At 41.3% G+C, this 20047-nt stretch overlaps 1 protein-coding gene across 1 annotated transcript in view; it reads right to left on the bottom strand.

Annotated features, from left to right (window-relative positions):
• raph1a (Ras association (RalGDS/AF-6) and pleckstrin homology domains 1a) overlaps positions 1 to 20047 on the bottom strand; it is a 73804-nt gene that overhangs the window by 21095 nt on the left and 32662 nt on the right. The window contains 7 exon segments of the mRNA XM_034146496.1: positions 5087 to 5161; positions 9366 to 9542; positions 10125 to 10280; positions 12438 to 12722; positions 13162 to 13301; positions 13830 to 13938; positions 14043 to 14171. Coding sequence (XP_034002387.1) covers positions 5087 to 5161; positions 9366 to 9542; positions 10125 to 10280; positions 12438 to 12722; positions 13162 to 13301; positions 13830 to 13938; positions 14043 to 14171 — 1071 coding nt within the window.

Below are 20047 nucleotides of genomic sequence, written 5' to 3'. Positions count from 1 at the left end.
AGACCGTATCACGTTCTTTTGCAGTTTTCTTATTCTGCCTTCCAACACAGACGCCAGGGTTTGTCTTTCCCTCCCACCACTGTCGTCATCTCCATCTTGCAGGATAAACGTTTTCTCTGCGTCTCATAGAAATTCAGATGACCTACATTACAAAATTAGATTCTGCCGAGGAACCATCCAGCTGCCTTTGAAGTCATAAGGAATGTGTCCCTCATGAGCCTCCGTAGCTTTAAACCAGAGCGGACTGATGTGTCTTATAGAGAGGCAGCAGAAGTGGGCCATCAGTGTGTGTGTGTGTGTGTGTGTGTGTGTGTGTGTGTGTGTGTGTGTGTGTGTGGGTGGACTGCATTTATTGCTGAGGCAGTGTAACAGTGACACAGAAAGAATCTGCTACACACATACTATAGTACTGCATGCAAGCAGCCTTACATGCAATACATAGTACAGTATAAAAAAATGTATTTACACATTTGCGCACATCTGTTCTGTAAAAGCCAAGTGCACGAGGGGAATAATTACACCCTCAGCCTAATCACTGCTGCAGGAATTAGACCGGCCCCGTAGCTTGTAATCTCGAGGCCTTTTTCCTAATCTGGGACGACAATTTAAAAACAAATCACGTTTTTTTTTAGGGCATTTTATTCCAAGTCTCAGTTAAGGCTCATTTAGGAAACACTTTAAGATGATGAGAGTGGTTTCCTTAGCTTCCTTTACAGCAGTTACATCTGGATTTAAAGCCAACATCAGCTGCTAGAAGATAAATTGATTTTATTAATACAATATTAATCTGACTACATTTACTTAATTTAGACCCAGTAGGCCTTGAATGATGTCATTATATATGTGTCATCATATGCTGCTATTACTAAAAATAGGTCAAATACATTGGAATAGTGAGAAAGTCGAATTTGATAATTCAGGGATATCTGTTAGATTATATATATAATTATGAGATATAATGATATAATCTGACTCTCTAAGGTTTAGGTCGATATTTATATTTGTTATCTCCACAGGCTGATAAAATGAGGAGGACTTGGAACAGATTTGTCCATCTGTTTGCTGCCGTTATAAAGACATCTAAAGCCCAAAACACTAAACAAGACAGCCCATTGCCTGCCAGCCTGTGTCTGTGCGTGCGTGTGCGCGCGTGTGTGTGTGTGTGTGTGTGTGTGTGTGTGTGTGTGTGCGCGTGTGTGCGTGAACACGTGTTTGTATACATAATGCTACGGGGAATCACTTCTCTCTCTCTGCACCAAAGAAGATTATCCCTGCAGATCTGGCACATTCCTCTAACATCCAATCAAAGGGCCTCATCTGCTTTTTCATCCAATCAAATCATGACATTGCTGATCCAATCAGAATAAAGCCCTTCTTACTAACTCTCCATCTAATGCCCACACACACACACACACAAATGAAACATTGCCCTCAGCCATTAAGAAGCCTACAGCTTTAGCTTAAGAGCAGCAGAGACTCTGATGAATTTACAGACACACATTATCAAGAGTTATCAAACTTTTTAAGAGCGTCCATGTTCAATATGAGAGGTGGAAGAAGTGCTCAGACCCTTTACTTAAGTACAAGTCAAATTACTATGGTCCTGAAATACCCCATAATAAGGGAAAGTCCTGAATTCAAAATACACTATAGTAGAGGGACAGAAGTATAATCAGCTCGTTGTACTTAAAGTAAAAGTACTTGAAGTGCAGGAAGGCACTTTTAACAGTATAATATTATTATAGAATATAATGATATACAGATTTGTATCAATAGCTAATACAAGTAAGAACATGTTGATGTGTTTGTCAATGTGGTGCCAATTTTGTCGTTAAGTATTGGAGTGGGCACGGGACTCCCAATCCTTATTTCCTTTGTATTTCCATTTGTATAATTTGTATTTGATTATGTGATTACATTCCACCATCATGTAGTATGGCAGCAACAATGCAATACTTAAAGGGGACCTATCATGCAAAATGCACTTTTGTACGTCTTGTATACATGAATATGTGTCCCCGGTGTTCCAGGGAACTCACCAAGTGTCAGAAAACACAACCCTCTCTATTTTCCTCCATACCCAAATCTCTAAAAAAGGGGCTGCAACGGATCTGATAAAAACTGATCCAGATTTGAACACTGTCCTGATGTTAGGACGGTGGCGCTACGGCTATTGGCCCAACTCCACCAATCAGGAGGAGACAGACACGGCCATTGCCGTTCGAAAGCCCTGGAGACGCTGTAGTACATATGCCAGGCCTGTAGGTGGTGCTGTTCTCACAAATCTGCCCCTGCACAAACAGAGCTATAAATTGTCAAATTGAGCAAAATGAGGCATGGCTAAAATGCATGATCTGTTTGGTATTTTGAAAAAAAAAAGTATAAATATGCCTTATATAGGTATGGTCCTACACTATATTATTATAATATAGCATGATAGGTCCACTTTAAATGAATAGTGGTGGCATTGATGAACTGTATATATATATACTGTCTGAATGAAAGTCAGTATTTGACAACCTTCAAACTGAAAAAAAACCACACAAATAACCTTTAAATTGCATCTAATTCGACGATAAATGAATTATTTGTTAAATGAATTATAAGCATTCCCTGGTTATCTTTGTCTTATCTGATGGTAAACTGAACTTTTTTTTTTTTTTTAAGATGGTTTAAGCACTTGACCTTTTTGACATGACCCATTAAACCTCCTAAAAAAAATGTGCAAATGTGATTCGGTCTTTCTGAGCTTTTACAACCAGAGCTTGGTAACGGCTGATCCCCACCAGCCTGCTGATCTGGGTTAAACAACAACAACAACACAAACAAAAACACATTTACAGTAGCAGCTAGTCCCATTATCTGCATTGATTAGAGTTAGCTAGCATCAGGCTCATCCGCTAAGCTCCATTACTGCAACTGGATCAGCTCCAAATGCTCATTACCAAGAGGGACAAAACAAAGCTGCTCGATACAAAACTACAAACTACACACACTGGACTTTAACTCAACGACTTCTGTGAGATAAGAAGAATGCATTGGTATCAAGCATTATGGTTTGACAGTTAACGTTACGCCCCCTTTAGGCCCAGCTATAAAAAGCATCATGGACTAGGAGTCATTGTTTCTCATCACAGAAAGCCCCTTAAAGTGGACCTATCATGCTATATTATAATAATATAGTGTAGGACCATACCTATATAAGGCATATTTATACTTTTTTTTTTTCAAAATACCAAACAGATCATGCATTTTAGCCATGCCTCATTTTGCTCAATTTGACATTTTTTAGATCTGTTTCTGCAAGGGCTGATTCTGTGAGAACAGCACCACCTACTGGCCTGGCATATGTACTACATCGTCTCCAGCGCTTTCGAACGGCAATGGCCGTGGCTGTCTCCTCCTGATTGGTGGAGTTGGCCCAATAGCCGTAGCTCCACCGTCCTGACGTCAGGACAGTGTTCAAATCTGGATCAGTTTTTATCAGATCCGTTGCAGCCCCTTTTTTAGAGATTTGGATATGGAGGAAAATAGAGAGGGTTGTGTTTTCTGACACTTGGTGAGTTCCCTGGAACACCGGGGACACATATTCATGTATAAAAGACGTACAAAAGTGCATTTTGCATGATAGGTCCCCTTTAAAGAACACAGCAAACGTTTCCCAAATATTCTCCAAGATTGATATTTGGATGGCTTTCGTTTTGTTGAGTTGAATACAATCGGGCAACGTTACTGCAGCTGTCATATATGTTGATTGATTTGAGCAGATAGAAGCAGACACAGAAGCGCTGACTGTCTCACTTACCTCTTATTGGTTTCATATGTAATTCCAACGTCATCATTACTTATATTACTAATATTGCACCCAAACATGTCATTACACACAGTGTTGTTGAATCAGTCTTACAGCATGATCACACAGGATTTAAAAGCAAATCATGATCAGCTTTGAGTGAAAGGTATCAAATTAAAGACTGTGAAAGCTTCATGTATGACAGACACAATCTAGCAGTACTCCCAAACTAAACTTAAATATGGTTTATTCTCATGAGTGAAAGACATGCTGCGTTCTGCATTTATTTCAATGACTCCTGTGGGATTGCATACTTGTAAGACTGTCAGCCACTGGAACATATTACACATCACACACACACTTCACATGGAGTCCGCAAAGGTCTATTTCATGCCATTTCATACTCTTAGAAAACGCTTCATGCTTCCTAGGAAAACATGGCCTCAGCACTGCTGCAGATTGGATTAATTATTTTTTTAAAAGACACATTTTTTTTAGAAAGAAAATAAAAGATCATATTAAGACATTTATTACCAAATGTTGCCCTTTTTTAAGACTAAGGACTTCAGTGCTTTTAAGAATTGTTTAAGGATGCACTGGATCTATTCCTAAGGTATCATGTGATTACTTTGCTTCACAGAAGGTGTTTTAAAGTAACATCTTTTTTTACACCATTATCACTATTATGTTATTTACCAGTTTTATAGTAGGTTTCATCGTTATATATATATATATTTTTTTAATGCATCTCGTGCATTTCTTTACAGCAGATTTTCACATCACATCACAACCCACCAAATTAACTGATTGGTTGTTTAAGTCACCGTACAGTACTCACAGTATATGACTGCACCAATCTCACCATGTTCAAATCACAAATCAAAACATGTCTTTTCTGCTTTTAATCTGTAATTAATGTTGTTTTTAATCATGTTTTTATGAATTTTTACTCTGTAAAGTGTCTGAGTTTCTTGAAAAGCGCTCCAAAAATATATTATTTTTATTAGGATACTGGTATAGCTTATCTCAAAAGTAAGAGTTTTTTGATACTGCATGCAGCCTCTGTAAGGCTTTGGGATTATACACTAACATACGGCAGCCCAACAGGACACGTCACAGCACAGAGCATTACATTAACACACACACACACACTAACACTGCCCCCTGTTCATGGGGAGAGAGCATGGGGAGAGAGGGAGGGGCAAAGAAAAGGAGTTAGCATGCAACGACTACCAAAGCAAGCAGAGGATGCGGCCATGCGAGAGGAGAGGAGAGGAGAGGAGCAGGCGTCACCTTGGTCAGCAGGTGGGAGGGCTTCCCTGCTATGTTTCTCAGAATCAGAGAGGTTTCCCTGTCCAGATAGGAGTGCTTTAAAGAGAGAGGCAGAGAGAGTCCTGGTGAGTTAGTCTGCTGTGTGATTGGCTGGAGGTGGCAGTTTAGCAGAAAGCTGTGTGGTGAGGAAGCAGAGACAGAAACCTGTGAAATCAAGCTGCACATAGTAAACAAATCACAGTCAGGATATACGGGTCCTTCTTTAGCAACACACTCACGGACGGTGTCAGGCTTTCCAGGCCCAATTCCCTCAAATTCAAGGAGTAAAATATGAGTATGTATGTCATTTTATAAAAGTAACTAGCAGGCTGTTCAGTATATAACAGAAGACGAACATCAAAAGAACATACATTTCTGTTCTTGCACAACATATAGAAGTTCAAGCACGTTCAATGACCAAAATCTACTTTTAGAACAGATTTTTCCCCCAAAATGTAACATAATTTCAAGGATTTTAAGGACCTCTACCATCTTTACTCTGGACCACAAACTATAATGGAAAAGAGCCCCATTTCTGTGAACAATAAAGGTTAAATAATTCAAATAGAAACTTAGATCTAGTACTACTTGAGGTTTAACCGATGTAGAAGGAAAGGACAGCGTGTTAACTCCACGCAGACGGAAACCAGACAGATTTGTATTTATTTATTTACTGAATTATTGATTATATAACTTTTATTTTCAGACAATGTGAATTCCACAGGCACGGGACCAATCTGTGGCTCAGTGGGCTTTATGTAATCCCACAAACATGCACAAGCCTCAGTGCAGCGACTCACTGCTTCCCTCTGAGGGTGGTCTCACTCACTGACTGGGATCATACAGAGACACACTGGGTCTACTGGTTTACTGGAGATAAGGAGAGGAGAGGAGAGTTAAAGAGAGGAGAGGAGAGTAAAGGAGAGTTAAGGAGAGTAAAGGAGAGGAAAGGAGAGGAGAGGAGAGTTAAGAGAGGAGAGGAGAGTAAAGGAGAGTTAAGGAGAGTAAAGGAGAGTAGAGGAGAGGAAAGGAGAGTTAAGGAGAGGAGAGGAGGGTAAAGGAGAGGAGAGTAAAGGAGAGGAGAGGAGAGTTAAGGAGAGGAAAGGAGAGGAGAGGAGAGTTAAGGAGAGGAAAGGAGAGGAGAGGAGAGTAAAGGAGAGTTAAGAAGAGGAGAGTAAAGGAGAGTTAAGGAGAGGAGAGGAGAGCAAAGGAGAGTAAAGGAGAGGAGAGTAAAGGAGAGTTAAGGAGAGGAGAGGAGAGGAGAGTAAAGGAGAGTTAAGGAGAGGAGAGTAAAGGAGAGTTAAGGAGAGGAGAGGAGAGCAAAGGAGAGTAAAGGAGAGGAGAGTAAAGGAGAGTTAAGGAGAGGAGAGTTAAGGAGAGGAAAGGAAAGGAGAGGAGAGGAGAGGAGAGTAAAGGAGAGTTAAGGAGAGGAGAGTAAAGGAGAGTTAAGGAGAGGAGAGTTAAGGAGAGGAAAGGAAAGGAGAGGAGAGGAGAGTAAAGGAGAGTTAAGGAGAGGAGAGTAAAGGAGAGTTAAGGAGAGTTAAGGAGAGGGTGGTCAAAAGTCAGAAATATTTTTCATTTAATGTCAGACAACCTTGGTACAATTCCATTTAGCTTTTCTGATCTGATTATTATTTTTAAAATATTTTTGTAACAACTATTGTATTTAATATTATCTAATGTTGTTCCAATGAGAGATAGTGTTGACATCTGATATAAATGATATTAATGGAGATATACATTTTAAATATATTAATACGTTTATGTTCTTATCTATATTAATCTCATGACTGTGTGTGTGTGTGTGTGTGTTTCAATCACTCGAAACCATTTTATAAAAAGCATTAGTTCTCTCTTGATAACCACAGATTAAAAAATAATATTTAGGTCACACACACACACACACACACACACACACACACACACACACACACACACACACACACACACACACACACACACACACACACACACACACACACACACACACACACACACACACACACACACACACACACCACACACACACACACACACACACACACACACACACACACACACACACACACACACACACACACACACACACACACACACACACACACACACACACACACACACACACACACACACACACTAATTGAATTGAATGTATTGTTGTGAGAGACAGGGTTGAATCACATCAGTGACTTTTGGTCTCTTCATCTCTCGCTCCTTGCTTTTATGTTGAAAGGCAAATTGTGTAATAGCCCTCCATTGTGGCCCAAAACTCATCACATCCTACGACATCACTCTTCTGACAATTTAAACTTTCTCCAAACAGTTCATGTTAGTTCTCGTGCCCTTAATAGACACAGAGTGAGGTTTCTAACGAGCTGGGCTCATGGGAGCGTCGCTCGGGGCAGAATCACTACAACACATCCTCTAATCCCCCCATTTATTTAGCTATTCTCCCTGTTCCTCTTCCTCTCTGTTTTAATCTGAGTCACTCTGAGCCTCTCTCCGTGTTCATCTCCTTCCCTTGTTCCCTTATCATCCTCGGCGGTTTGCTGACTCACTCTGGCCTCTCATCGGCTCATTATTCTAATGTTATTCATTCCTTCGCTGTGTGTGTGTTTGCGCTGGATGGATTTGGAGCAGTGTCCCTGTTTGCTTCTCTCCGAGCAGGGTTTGTGTTGAGAAACATTAACATCAGCAGGGCTGGAGTTTAAATGCCCTCAGCCGCCACTAAGGTCAGACAAAAACAAATGGATTGAGGTAAAAATGCTCAAGGAAGGCCTTTTAAATTTGGAAAAGCCATGCTTCTGTTATGAGCACAATTTCTTGCTTGCACAGTTGCGAATTGTTCACATGTGACTACGCAGGAGATTCGTAGGAGATAATGACCAGGCTTATCTTCACAGTGTATTCTAGGACAATTTAGCACTTTTGATTTTAAGAGAGGCGAAGAATCAGCCTGAAGCAGCACACGCAGCCAGCAGGAGGAGAAAAGGCCAACAAACACAAACCACTGCTTCAGACAGAAAACACTTACGGCCCGTCCACACAGCGGCGTGCGTTGAAGCTTGCCGGCGGGCGTGTCTGAAACTCGACCAACAACCAATCACATGAATCTCCCGCCCCTGACACACAAGCAGCGGTTTGATTGGCTAGAGCTTGTGCTGGCATATGATTCGATTGGCTGACGCTTCTGCCGAGGCTTCAAAAGTTGAACATTGCTCAACTTTTGCAGCTAGACACGCCAGCAAAGCTCCGCTTCGCTTCCCACAATGCAGTTCGGCGAAAAGTGACGTCACCCCATTCAAAGTGAATGGTGAAGCTTTCAACGCACGCCGCTGTGTGGACGGGCCGTTACACACCTACAGGATAAACAAATCAAGAGGGAGGAATTCTGTTGGAGAGGACCTGTTCCTGACCTGTAGCTATGGGAAGGGAAACAACAGGACTGCTTACCAATAACATGTCTTCACTGGTTTTTAACACCTAAAAAGACAGTAGATTTATTTTTGGACATCTTTAGTTGGTCTTAATAAGGCCATGTGTAAAAACCGCATATTCTGAATGTACTGTATACTTGTTCAATGAATGCTCCTCAAACCTGAATAACATCAGATTATCACTTAACATTAGAATAAGGCCTTATTTGGAATATGCTTTTACTTGGCCCCTATCAAATGTGGAATATTGTCACATTGAGAATAATAATGCACTATTAATGTGCATGTAAACATAGTCGCTGATGTAAATAGAGTGGACAGAATATCTCCTGTCAGTGTACTAAATGTTCATTTGCTTGTTGAAGACGTTTTTTAATTGACTTCCAACATGGTGCTTATTTTTCGTAGAGTACAGTAGTGCAACAAATTAGTCCGAAACCAAGATGTGAGTCAGCATTTGAACACCATCTCTTGTTGGAGTTTCTTTGAACATGTTTTTGGTCAGAAGCTCGACATAAGGTCTGTTGTTAACGGAGATTTTAACGTGTTGTTCTATATCATAAAATACGTCTCACTTCTGGATCAGCCTACAGAAATACCTCATCACTCCCCCACTCTGTAAGTTGCATTTGAACTTCTCTCAGTGATTGTGCTGTTATGTTAAATGTTTGTTGTTTGATTTCCATGTATTGTGTCTTGATATTTGTCCATGTTGAAGTTACACATGGAGCTGCTGTGATACTTTTCAGACTTGATCTGACTATTAAAGTATTATCGTATCGTATCGTATCGTTAATCCTAAAGTCATGTTGTGGTCTCTGTACCTCTGTGTTGTGATGCACCTGAGCGGCCCCCTCCCCCGCAGGTAGCACTGAGGGAGGCTGTCCGTCTGCGTCTGAGCACAGCACGCTGTCCAGAGAGTCCATGGAGGAAGCCGAGTTCACCGAGACCCCCGAGGCCGAGGTGACGGAGGAGCGCGACGAGTGGACGATCGAACGCGCCTACAAGAGAAATTAAGGATTAAAAACGGCTTTCAAAAACATTTGGAAAATGATTATCACTCTAAGAGCTCTGTGCTCACTAAGTGCCCCGAAAAACATTCCTGTTGTCATCTTACAATCTACTTATTTATATGAATAGTTATCACCGCAATATACCGTATTTAATTTTGTCTTAATGTACATTATTTAATTTCATATTCTGTTCTTGTACATATCCCATATCCCATATTCTATTGACATTGACTTTTTGCACTACTTTTTATTTTGTATTTTATTATATATGTTGCATTGTTGGAGGAGCTCAGGTCAGAAGAATTTCATTGCCATGTCTACACCGTAGCTTTGTGCATATGACAATAAAACCTTTGAATTGAACATTGAATTGAAGAATCTGTTGTTTATTTAGTTATTACAACAATTTCACTTTTTTAATCTTTACTTTAAGCACCTTTCATATTATATCTAAAACATTAGAAATGATTGTATCTTCTTTTGACTGTTGAAAAAAAAATATCAAACATACATTTTTGGGGATTTTCTGAGTTGTATTTTATTCCTAACTTGTAAGAGAGCGTAGGTTACCTCGTGTTCGCTGACGGTGCCGACGGATCCGGTGCGGCGGTGTTGGCGCTGAGAGGATCCGGGTCGCCGCATGGTGGCGGAGGACGTGTAGGAGGAGGCGGAGCTTAGAGAGTGAGAGGAGGTCTGAAGAGCAGCTTCATCCATACTGAGAGACGCCTGAGGAAGAGGAGAGGAGATGAAGGTCGGGTCAGGTCTAAAATTCAAATCTTATTTTATCCAGTCAAAGGCCCTCTACCTAAATATTTAAATATGTAAGAGGAACATTTTCTGACAAACCTTTACCACCATGTCTTTTGTGTATCATGTTGTCAATCATTTCAACACACTTTAAAAAAAATGTTATCATGAAAACCTGAAATACTTATATACTAATATATGTCATTAATTATTATTGAGTGTTGTTAATTATTATTGAGTGTTCTTGTATTTTGAATGTGTTATTTTATACCTCGGGACTGTGGGAAACAGTATTTCGACAATAAAGTTGACTTTGACTTTGACTGACTTTGATGTCTGTTTTCGAATGCTTTAGATATAAAATAAGAGAGGGGCAAAGTAAAAATGAAAAACAGGACTAATTGTTGTTATTACAAAATAAGCAACAGTGAATTTTTTTTTCTCCAAATCAGATGTTTTTGATAGCATGCAGTTTTTTTTTTTTTTTTTTGCATTATCTATGTTGAATGTCAGGAATGTTATTGAGTAAACACCGGTGTTTTGAAACCTAACATTGATCGAAACAGCTAGACAAGCAATAGGTGTGATGGAAACTTCTGAAGCAATGGAGACGAAGCTCAGATACCCCATTCACACCAACGGTGTTTCGGGGCCGGTTCGGTGCTGGTGCTTGAAAAGCACCGGGTTTTCCTGTTCACACCGCAGCGGAGCAGCCTCTAAGCTCCGGAATCCGGTTCGTTTCGAGCACCAAAAAGTTGTCCGTCTAGAAGCAAGAACCGCATACGTCACGCTTACGTCGGAGGGGGGCGAGATTAACCTGAGCTAACAGTTAAGGCGAGTACGGCAAATAAAAGTTGTAACAAGCAGTAGTGCTGAGCAAAGTGACTAGAACGCAACCACACACTTTATAAAGTCAGGCAACACTAACCAGGCTTCGTGTGATTCTGTTTATTTGTACCTTACTTTGACCATCCGTTCGCTGTTATTGATCATTGTGGAGAGCAGGCAGACGTTTTGTTTGTTATTATAGCAGCTATCGGATGGAATCAATACATGGGCTGTACAGGTTGTCATGTCCGACTATCACAAGTAGAATCATAATGAAAAATACGCCGGTAAAATGTGCCTGGAGAAAACGGCTTAGCAAGTAGTCAGTTTAGCTTCGGTTGCTATGCTAACATCACCCATGTTATACCAGATAAACTTTCATAACAGCGTTGTGATGCCAAACAGCGTCAATTCAGACTGACACACATTCACTTAAGGGGAACTGGGGATATGTATCAGCTGCTTGTGTGACAGTCAGACAGTGAATACTTTAGAGCCGTGTGAGCTAACCCGGAGCTAACGGGAGAATAAACTCCCGTTGAAGAGCAGCAGCACTGCAGCGGTCGGTAAATGCCGCTGAAACACATTAATAAACAATGAACCACGGCACTCTGGAGAAAAGTATAAGGTTGGAGAAGTCGTTATTTAATTTAATCTGGCTTCGTATGATTAAAAGCAACGCAGTCCCCGGCCCGTTGTTGTTGTGAGGTGAGCTCCGTTGGGGAGAAAATCAGCGACGTAAACTGTGACGTCATGACGCAGCAGCGGCAGCACCAGTCGGGCTCTGAGCGGTGTGAAAAGAGCCGGAGCTAAACCGAAGTACCGGTTCTGAACCTGAAAAGCTCTAGCACGGAGCTTGAACCGGAGTTGCGTTGGTGTGAAAGGGGTAAGAGAGACATGGAGAGAGCAGGAACTTTGATGGCAAACACTGATGGTTTATTTGGAGCTTCGGCCGGAGAATTCACAAGAAATGTTCAGAAGAGCTCTACCCCAGACACATGTATTTAGCTGGTTCTGAGAGAATAATCAACATTGTGCATAACAAGATAAAACCATAACACCTCTATCAGCTGACGCCAACAGGCAGGAACAGGGAGACAAAACACTGAGAGCACAGCAGCCAAGGCTACAGGTGCCTGAGCTCAGTGAGGTCATTACAAACTGATAAACTGGGTCACAGTTATGGGCCTTGGAAAATACTTCCACAACAATAGGGAGCAACATCTGCACAGTTAAACATATTTAAACCAAACATTTTAAAGAAATTACTGACAATTAGGGACATCTGAGTGAAACTCTCACACACACCTTCTCCAGCTGGGCGGTGATGTCGTCCAGGCTGAAGTTGGAGGCGAGCGCTGGTCTCCCATGATGCCCGGCGGCGGCTCTGATGGTGCCTGCAGGCGACGCTCTGGTGCTGCTGCTGTTGCTGCTCGCCCCGCTGCTGCCCCCCCCACCACTCACACTGTTACTGCTGCTGCCCCCCCCACCACTGACACTGTTACTGCTGCTGCCCCCCCCACCACTAACACTGTTACTGCCCCCTGCTGGCTGCTGACCCCTGCTGCGCCCTGCTGGAGGCTTCTGCCGGACCTGGGGAGGAACGAGGATGTGTTGTATTGACTCAGAGAGAATCAGCAGGTAATCAAAACTCATACAACAGCTCGTACTCGCTCAAAACACATGATATAACCACTATGGCAACTGGTAGACGACCATACAATACAGACTGTGCCATCTTGTGCAATAAACCAGATCAAAAAATGTTGTGATGATTCTGCAGAGATGTGTGAAGGTGTGTACCTTGGTGTCGGTCAGTGTGTATTGTATTGACTCAGAGAGAATCAGCAGATCACACAGTTGCAAATAATCAAAACTCATACTACTACAAGAGTTAGTACTCCCAAAAAACGTATGATATAACCACCATTGCCCCTGGCAGACCACCGCACAATACAGACTGTGCCATCTTGTGCAATAAACCAGATAGACATGTTGTGATGATTCTCTATGGATATGTGAAGGTGTGTACCTTAGCGTCAGTCATCCCGAGGCGAGCCATGCCTCCGCTGCTGTTGGGTTTGGTGTTGATGGTGCTGAGTTCCTGTTCGATGGAGCAAAGATCGGCCATGAGGGCGTCCAGGTCCACGTTCTCGCCCTGATTCAACGCCTCTGCAGACACACACACACACAGCAGCATGTGAGACACAGGGACACCAAAAAAAACCCCATCTGTTTTCTTTTTTATTACTGCCGAATTTTATTCCATATTTTATTCCATTCTATTTCTATGTAAATACTGCTATATTTTACTATATTTTATTTATTATTTTTATTATTTTTTAATGTTATTATATTTTTCCTAAAATAGTTCTCTATCTGTGTTTTTTAATTTAATTAATTTCATTTTTATTTTTATGTATGCACCATGACATCAAGTCAAATTCCTCGTACGTGTCAACCTACCTGGTGATAAACCTCTTTCTGATTCTGATTCAAAACTGAGCGGTAGAGGACGGAATAGAAAAAAAACACGCCAGTAGGAAAGACGAACGTAATAAATCACAGAAGGGGAAATAAATAGTTAAGAACAATGGCGTAAAAAGCTACAAAGTGCTTTAAAAAAACTCAAATAAACTGCATATTGCACTTGAGACTGTAGGTTTAACCGCAGGGGGTCAAGGGGTCAAAGAGTCGTACCGTTGATGTTGTAGATGGAGAATCTGTAGGAGAAGTTGGCCATGTTGGTCTCCTGTCTGAGGGGGGCTTTCTGTTGGGGGGGCTCCTCCGGGCGGCCGTCATCCAGACTCTGAATACACACAATATTACACATTTTGTATCCCAATAAACGACCGTACAGTATCTCATGTGTTCCATGCAGATTAACCTCTGGACCTCTCTTACTTTGTGTACCTGGGTGAGTTTGTCCAGCTCCCCGAGCCAGGCTCCAAACATCTTGTCCAGGTCCTGGTCCTCCTTATCGCTGTCCTCCTCTTCATCATCCTCCCTGACCTCCACCTCCTCGTCTGACAGCTGATCCATCTGAAGAGAGGAGGAGAAAAGATGAGAAAACAGAAAGAAACAAGAGACACTAGTGTCTTCTTCTGCACTTTCACTTTTATCCTTCAGCTCCATCTAGTGGCCAACCTCATATCTGAGTCTCCTCCATCATACCTCCATCATTACACGCCGTGAGAGAAGTGCTCAGATATTTTACTTAAAGAGTCCTTATTATGGTTTTTGAAATGCTCCCTTTCCTGTAGTGTGTTACATATGTTTTTGTGCATGTACATTACATTACATTACACTTGTTAGACGCTTTTATCCAAAGCGACTTACATACCCAGTACTGTGGGCAATCCCCACAGGAGCAATTTGGGGTGAAGTGTCTTGCCCAGGGACACAACGACATGCTGACTGCAGTGTGGTTTGAACCTGATCCGAACACCAACGCACTACCCACTGCGCCACACACCCCCCTAAACGGTCTGCAAAGGCTAAAATCCCTAAAATAGTGACATCACTATGTTACACTTCCACTCCTATTGGCTAGCGCTCCAACACATTGCACGTGATAGGCTAAGGGGTGGGACATCTCTAAGCTGTTGACCAATCACAACAGAGCCGGCCAGCTAACCAATCAGAGCAGACTGGGCTCTGGTTTCAGACAGAGGGTGAAAAAAGGTGCTGCAGCACAGGCAGTACGAGAAAAATAAAGAGCTTTTTGAACATTAAAGCATGGAGACATGTCACAGGAGAGAAACAAAGACAATATGAACCTGAAAATGAGCCTAATATGACCTCTTTAAAGGTCACATCGCCCTGACAACACTGGGACAAACTACCCCCTAAAACACTTCAACCACAGGTTTCAGACGCCCACATAAGAAGCCCTCTTTAAGGCTTTCTAAATCTACTTGGCACACATTTGAAAGCTGTAATAAAAATTCAAAGATGACAATAAATGCCTGTTTGTTACAGACCACAGCTGGTTAAAGCTCTTCAAATGAAATTGAATGAATGGACAGAATCAGGAAATGACTGCAGGGATTTAACAGAGACAGAAAGCAGCTGTGTTTAGTAAATCAGACGCAGATTGAACTGTTATCCTTGAAAAGTCACATGACCTATTAAGGCATGTAACTCAAGTTAATGTTGTTTTGGGACATTTTAAGTACTTGTTAGAAGCGCTATAGAAGAGACAGGGACAGAAACAAGAGCTGAGCAACAACATGGGGATATTACTCCATCCATATAATCATATTAACATGTTCTTTATAGCTTACAAAGTGCTTTAAATAGATCAAAACAAACAATGACACCCAGTGAAAATACCCAGTGAATTTACAAGTTAGGATACAATTCAGTGCAGCCAAGAATTAGAAACCGATAAAAGACAATGAATACAATTCTCGAAAACTAAATCAATAATTAAGAAAAGCCCCTTAAGGAAATATGTACAACTACCTAAAATATGTTATAAAATCCATGTTGAGCTGACCTCTTTTACAACAAATACAACATGAAGTTTACAGAGTGCATTTATTCCCTCGGGAGGTTCACTTCTGAGACGAGTGGATGTTTTTTAGACGTCTTTTTGTCTTTGCGTCATTCTGCATATTTCTTACATGTTAACGCCATGCTAGTTGTTGCCCTTCATAAGCAACATGAAGAAAACATATATTATTCATCAATTTTTTCCAGTTGCTAATAAATAAAACTTAAAGGTGGGGTAGGTAATTTTGGAGAAACCGGCTCGAGATCGCTAGAATTTGAAAATACACAACCGGAGAAAATCTGCCACTTCCTTACAGAGCCCCTCCTCCAACACACACGAACGCGCACATGACCAATCAGGGCACGAGATAAGTTTGTGCACAGATGGAAGGCTGACAGGCAGGTAGGCCATCCAGTTATTTTAGCCGGGCCGGCTCAGATGATTGGTCGTGCTTTTTACAGTATTACGGCTTCCACAGATGATATTTTTTTATGGATTTTTTGTCAAAGCACTTAAGATATTCATTGCTATCGGGATGTTAAGAGCATTCCATGGAATATAACAAAACGTGTATCTCGAGCCGGTTTCTCAAACTTACCTACCCTACCTTTAAGCGATGTGTTAAATTGTCACTGCTGTTTAAATGTGTTTTTTTTTTTTTCCATGAAAGTTGTTTGAAAATGTATTCAACCTGTTTGGACAGAAAGGGATGCAAAATGAATTTCAGTGTAAATTGCCAATAATGTTGTATCATAAAAATGTTTGCCTTTGTTTTTAGAAATCCTGATGTCAAACGTCTTCTTGACTTGTAACAGGAAGACATTGTTTTGATGCATAGTTTCAAATATGAACCATAATAACCATAAACATGATTTATAACAGGAGATTACAAGAAGTGGGACATTCAGGGGGAAGGGTTATGAGAGATTGAGACAGAGTGTGTGTGTGTGTGTGTGTGTGTGTGTGTGTGTGTGTGTGTGTGTGTGTGTGTGTGTGTGTGTGTGTGTGTGTGTTCCACAGTTTATGTAACTATATTGAGAACAAGTCAACACACTTTTGGATTGAGTGTTGCTGTGATTGATGATAGCAATTATGTTTCTCACTGACACACACACACACACACACACACACACACACACACACACACACACAGTTATGAAAATAAATGGTGGATGAAGCTGATGAGAGACACACATCAGCAGTCACATTATGCTCTGTGTTGACAACCAGTAGCAAACAGTTTTCCCTCTGCTCATGATGAAATATGAAATGTGTTTCAATTTATCAAACCAAAAACTTCAGTAATGGATTTATAAACTTGCAAACAATCCGCAAGCTGATTTGACACTGTGAATAAATAATGTTTAGCATGGTTGCTATGATCCAGTAAAAAATGGAAATGAGTTCCCTAGCTCTCTCCTCCACACCTCCTCCCTCCTTTCCTCATCACAACTCAATCCCTCCATTTCTTAACTCGGCCACCTTCCTCCCTCGTGCTCTAGATTTCTCCTCACCTCCTCCCTCTCCTCCAGATCTCCACCCAGGCGAACCCAGATTATTGCCCCTGGCAGAGCATGCTATTCCTGGGTAACCGTTTTGTCGTCCAGCCCCCCCCCACAACCCTGTCCCCCTCTAGGGAGAGACAACACACACACACACACACACACACACACACACACACACACACACACACACACACACACACACACACACACACACACACACACACACACACACACACACACACACACACACACACACACACACACACACACACACACACACACACACACACACACACACACACCACACACACACACACACACACACACACACACACACACACACACACACACACACACACACACACACACACACACACACACACACACACACACACACACACACACACACACACACACACACACACACACACACACACACACACACACACAGAGGAGCGGCGCTACAATTAGATCCCTGTGGTTAGCAAGGTCTGTCATTTAGATTGGAGGATAGGGCGGGTTTGTGTGTGTGTGTGTGTGCGTGTGGTTGGGGATTAGAGGAGGAGCGTTGTGAGAACTCTCACAGCTGCACAACAACAGACGCAGGCCAACAAATGAAGCGTTTTCCTTCGCAGGCGGAATCTAAAGGAGGAAATTCTCTTCACGTTGATTCTCTGAGCTCCACTTCCTGCTCGGATGGAGCTTTATCTCTGAGACAAAACCTGCTGCCAGCGCAGATCTGCTTCAGAACACATGCATTGAGAAAACTGTCATGAAATGTTGATGCATTTTTCAGCTCCACAATGAAGAGTATTCATTATTTATCATCCTTCAAGATGTGGATATTTATCAAGAATGGTTCACAGTGTCCACGTCTGTATCAATGCTGAAGTTCAGCTTGGCAAAATCACACCATGAAAGCTAAGCACAAAGGCTCGAATGAATAGATCAGAACTCCTTAAACGCAGATCTGAGTGGTTTTACTTCTGGTTGAATTCCCTAAATAAGATTTTCGGTAAATCAAAAGCAAAAGAGATTTCCTCATCTTGTTCTACAACCTTTACATTCTCGTGTTTATACTCTCACAAACTAACTGAAACCTTCCACCTTGCAGATCCATCTATTTTCCACTCCCGAGACCCTCCCAGATGACTGAACTTCTCACCCTAGCCCTGAGGGGGATGCCAGCCACCCTCCGGAGGAAAACACATTTCGCTTGCAGATTTAATGATTTCAAGCAGGGGTGTCAAACCCAAATACACAGTGGGCCAAAATTAAAAAATGGGTACTAGTCGAGGGCCGGACTGGTTCAATGTTTATTGCAGAACTTATTGAAATGAACTTATTGCACATATTAAACCTGGAACTAACAAAGCTTCAATGATTGCCTATAAAAACAACATTAAACATTAAATAATCAGTTGCATTCATTTCTTATGGCTCTATCTGCAGCTTTTCCGGAGTCATTTCTTATGATTACATTTTTCCACAGGCCAACAACAGCTTCAAAAAAACAATTTCCCTCAAAGAAAAAACCAAACATGCCCTGTTGTCGTGAGAGAAAAAGTGCAGAAGGAAACATCCATGTAAACTCAGTTTGCTGCTGTGATGCTAGTTCAAGCCAGATACTTGGCATCTCATCTTGGGTGCAAGTTCATCAATGTTTGGGGTCAGGCTCTGAGCGGGCTGAAATTAAATCCACCACGGGCCGGATTTGGCCCCCGGGCCTTGAGTTTCACATGTGTGATTTAAAGTATTTAGCAATTGTAGTTTTTGTTTAATTGTGGAAAATCCGTTTAAAAAGCCAAACCTTAAAGGTTGTGGCATGCAACCATGTAGTTTGTTTATAGCTATAACGTTAGCTTTTTACTTTCATGATAAAACTGGTGTGCATTTGTGGAGATCACATTTTAAACAACTCAAGGTCAGAACAACTCTGAGAAGTATGAGTAGAACAATCTGTGGGGTGATTTTATGGAATGGTTTGGAGCAGGAGTTAAAACAAAGCACAAGCATAATTCAGTTTAAAAGGATGTACAGAAACACCTTTTGGGAAAACTATGAGAATGAAGAGAGGTGATTGAAGATGAGAAATGGTTGTATATGTATGTATAAATGTAAATGTACGTAGGAATAACTTGCATAATGATTTAAAGGACAATCATTGATCAAGTAAGGGGTGGGAATTAATAAGCATTTGCTTCCTCCTACTCCCTTTCGGACACATATGATTTATTATTATTATTAATATGAAGACTTTTTTTTTGTTTTTTTGTTGAATATATAAATATGATCATGAATGTGGATAAACACTGTATTTTAACAATACGGTATTCTGTTTTTCACATTTGTTATTTTTTTAATTTGTTATTTTTTTTAATCTGTTCGAAATAAAGATTGAAATGAAAATGAACCAAAACATGCAAGTACAGTATCATGAACTTTTTTGTGGAATAATCCAAAATCCAATGGTCGAGGAAACCATTGCAATGCTAACTTCAATTTGACTATCTTTGCATTTCAGCTGTGTGTCAAACAGAAGTTGAATGCATCTCCAGAAAGAGTCTAAAAAAACCTGAACTCTGTGAAACTGTTCTGTGTCAAACATCGCTGAGACAGCATGTCCTAGTGATGGACTATAAGTGCAGAGTGTGTGTGTGTGTGTGTGTGTGTGTGTGTGTGTGTGTGTATGTATGTGTGTGTGTGTGTGTGTGTGTGTGCATCCAAAGTAAACAGTAATTACTTTGCTGCTGCATCCACCCCTCCTGTCTGTCCCCTGAAACCATGCAATCATCCTCCCATCCTTCACTCCTCAGGTTTTCTCTCACTTGATGTCCTTCCCTTCTTCTTCCTTCTTGTCTATTATTGTTTTCTTACCTCCCACTCTTTACTCTCTGACTCACCCTTCTCCCTCC

This window comes from Trematomus bernacchii, unplaced genomic scaffold, assembly GCF_902827165.1.
Source record: "Trematomus bernacchii unplaced genomic scaffold, fTreBer1.1, whole genome shotgun sequence".
Classification (NCBI taxonomy): Eukaryota; Metazoa; Chordata; class Actinopteri; order Perciformes; family Nototheniidae; genus Trematomus; species Trematomus bernacchii.
Note: the sequence above shows the minus strand (reverse complement) of the source record. Positions and strands in the feature narration are given on the sequence as shown.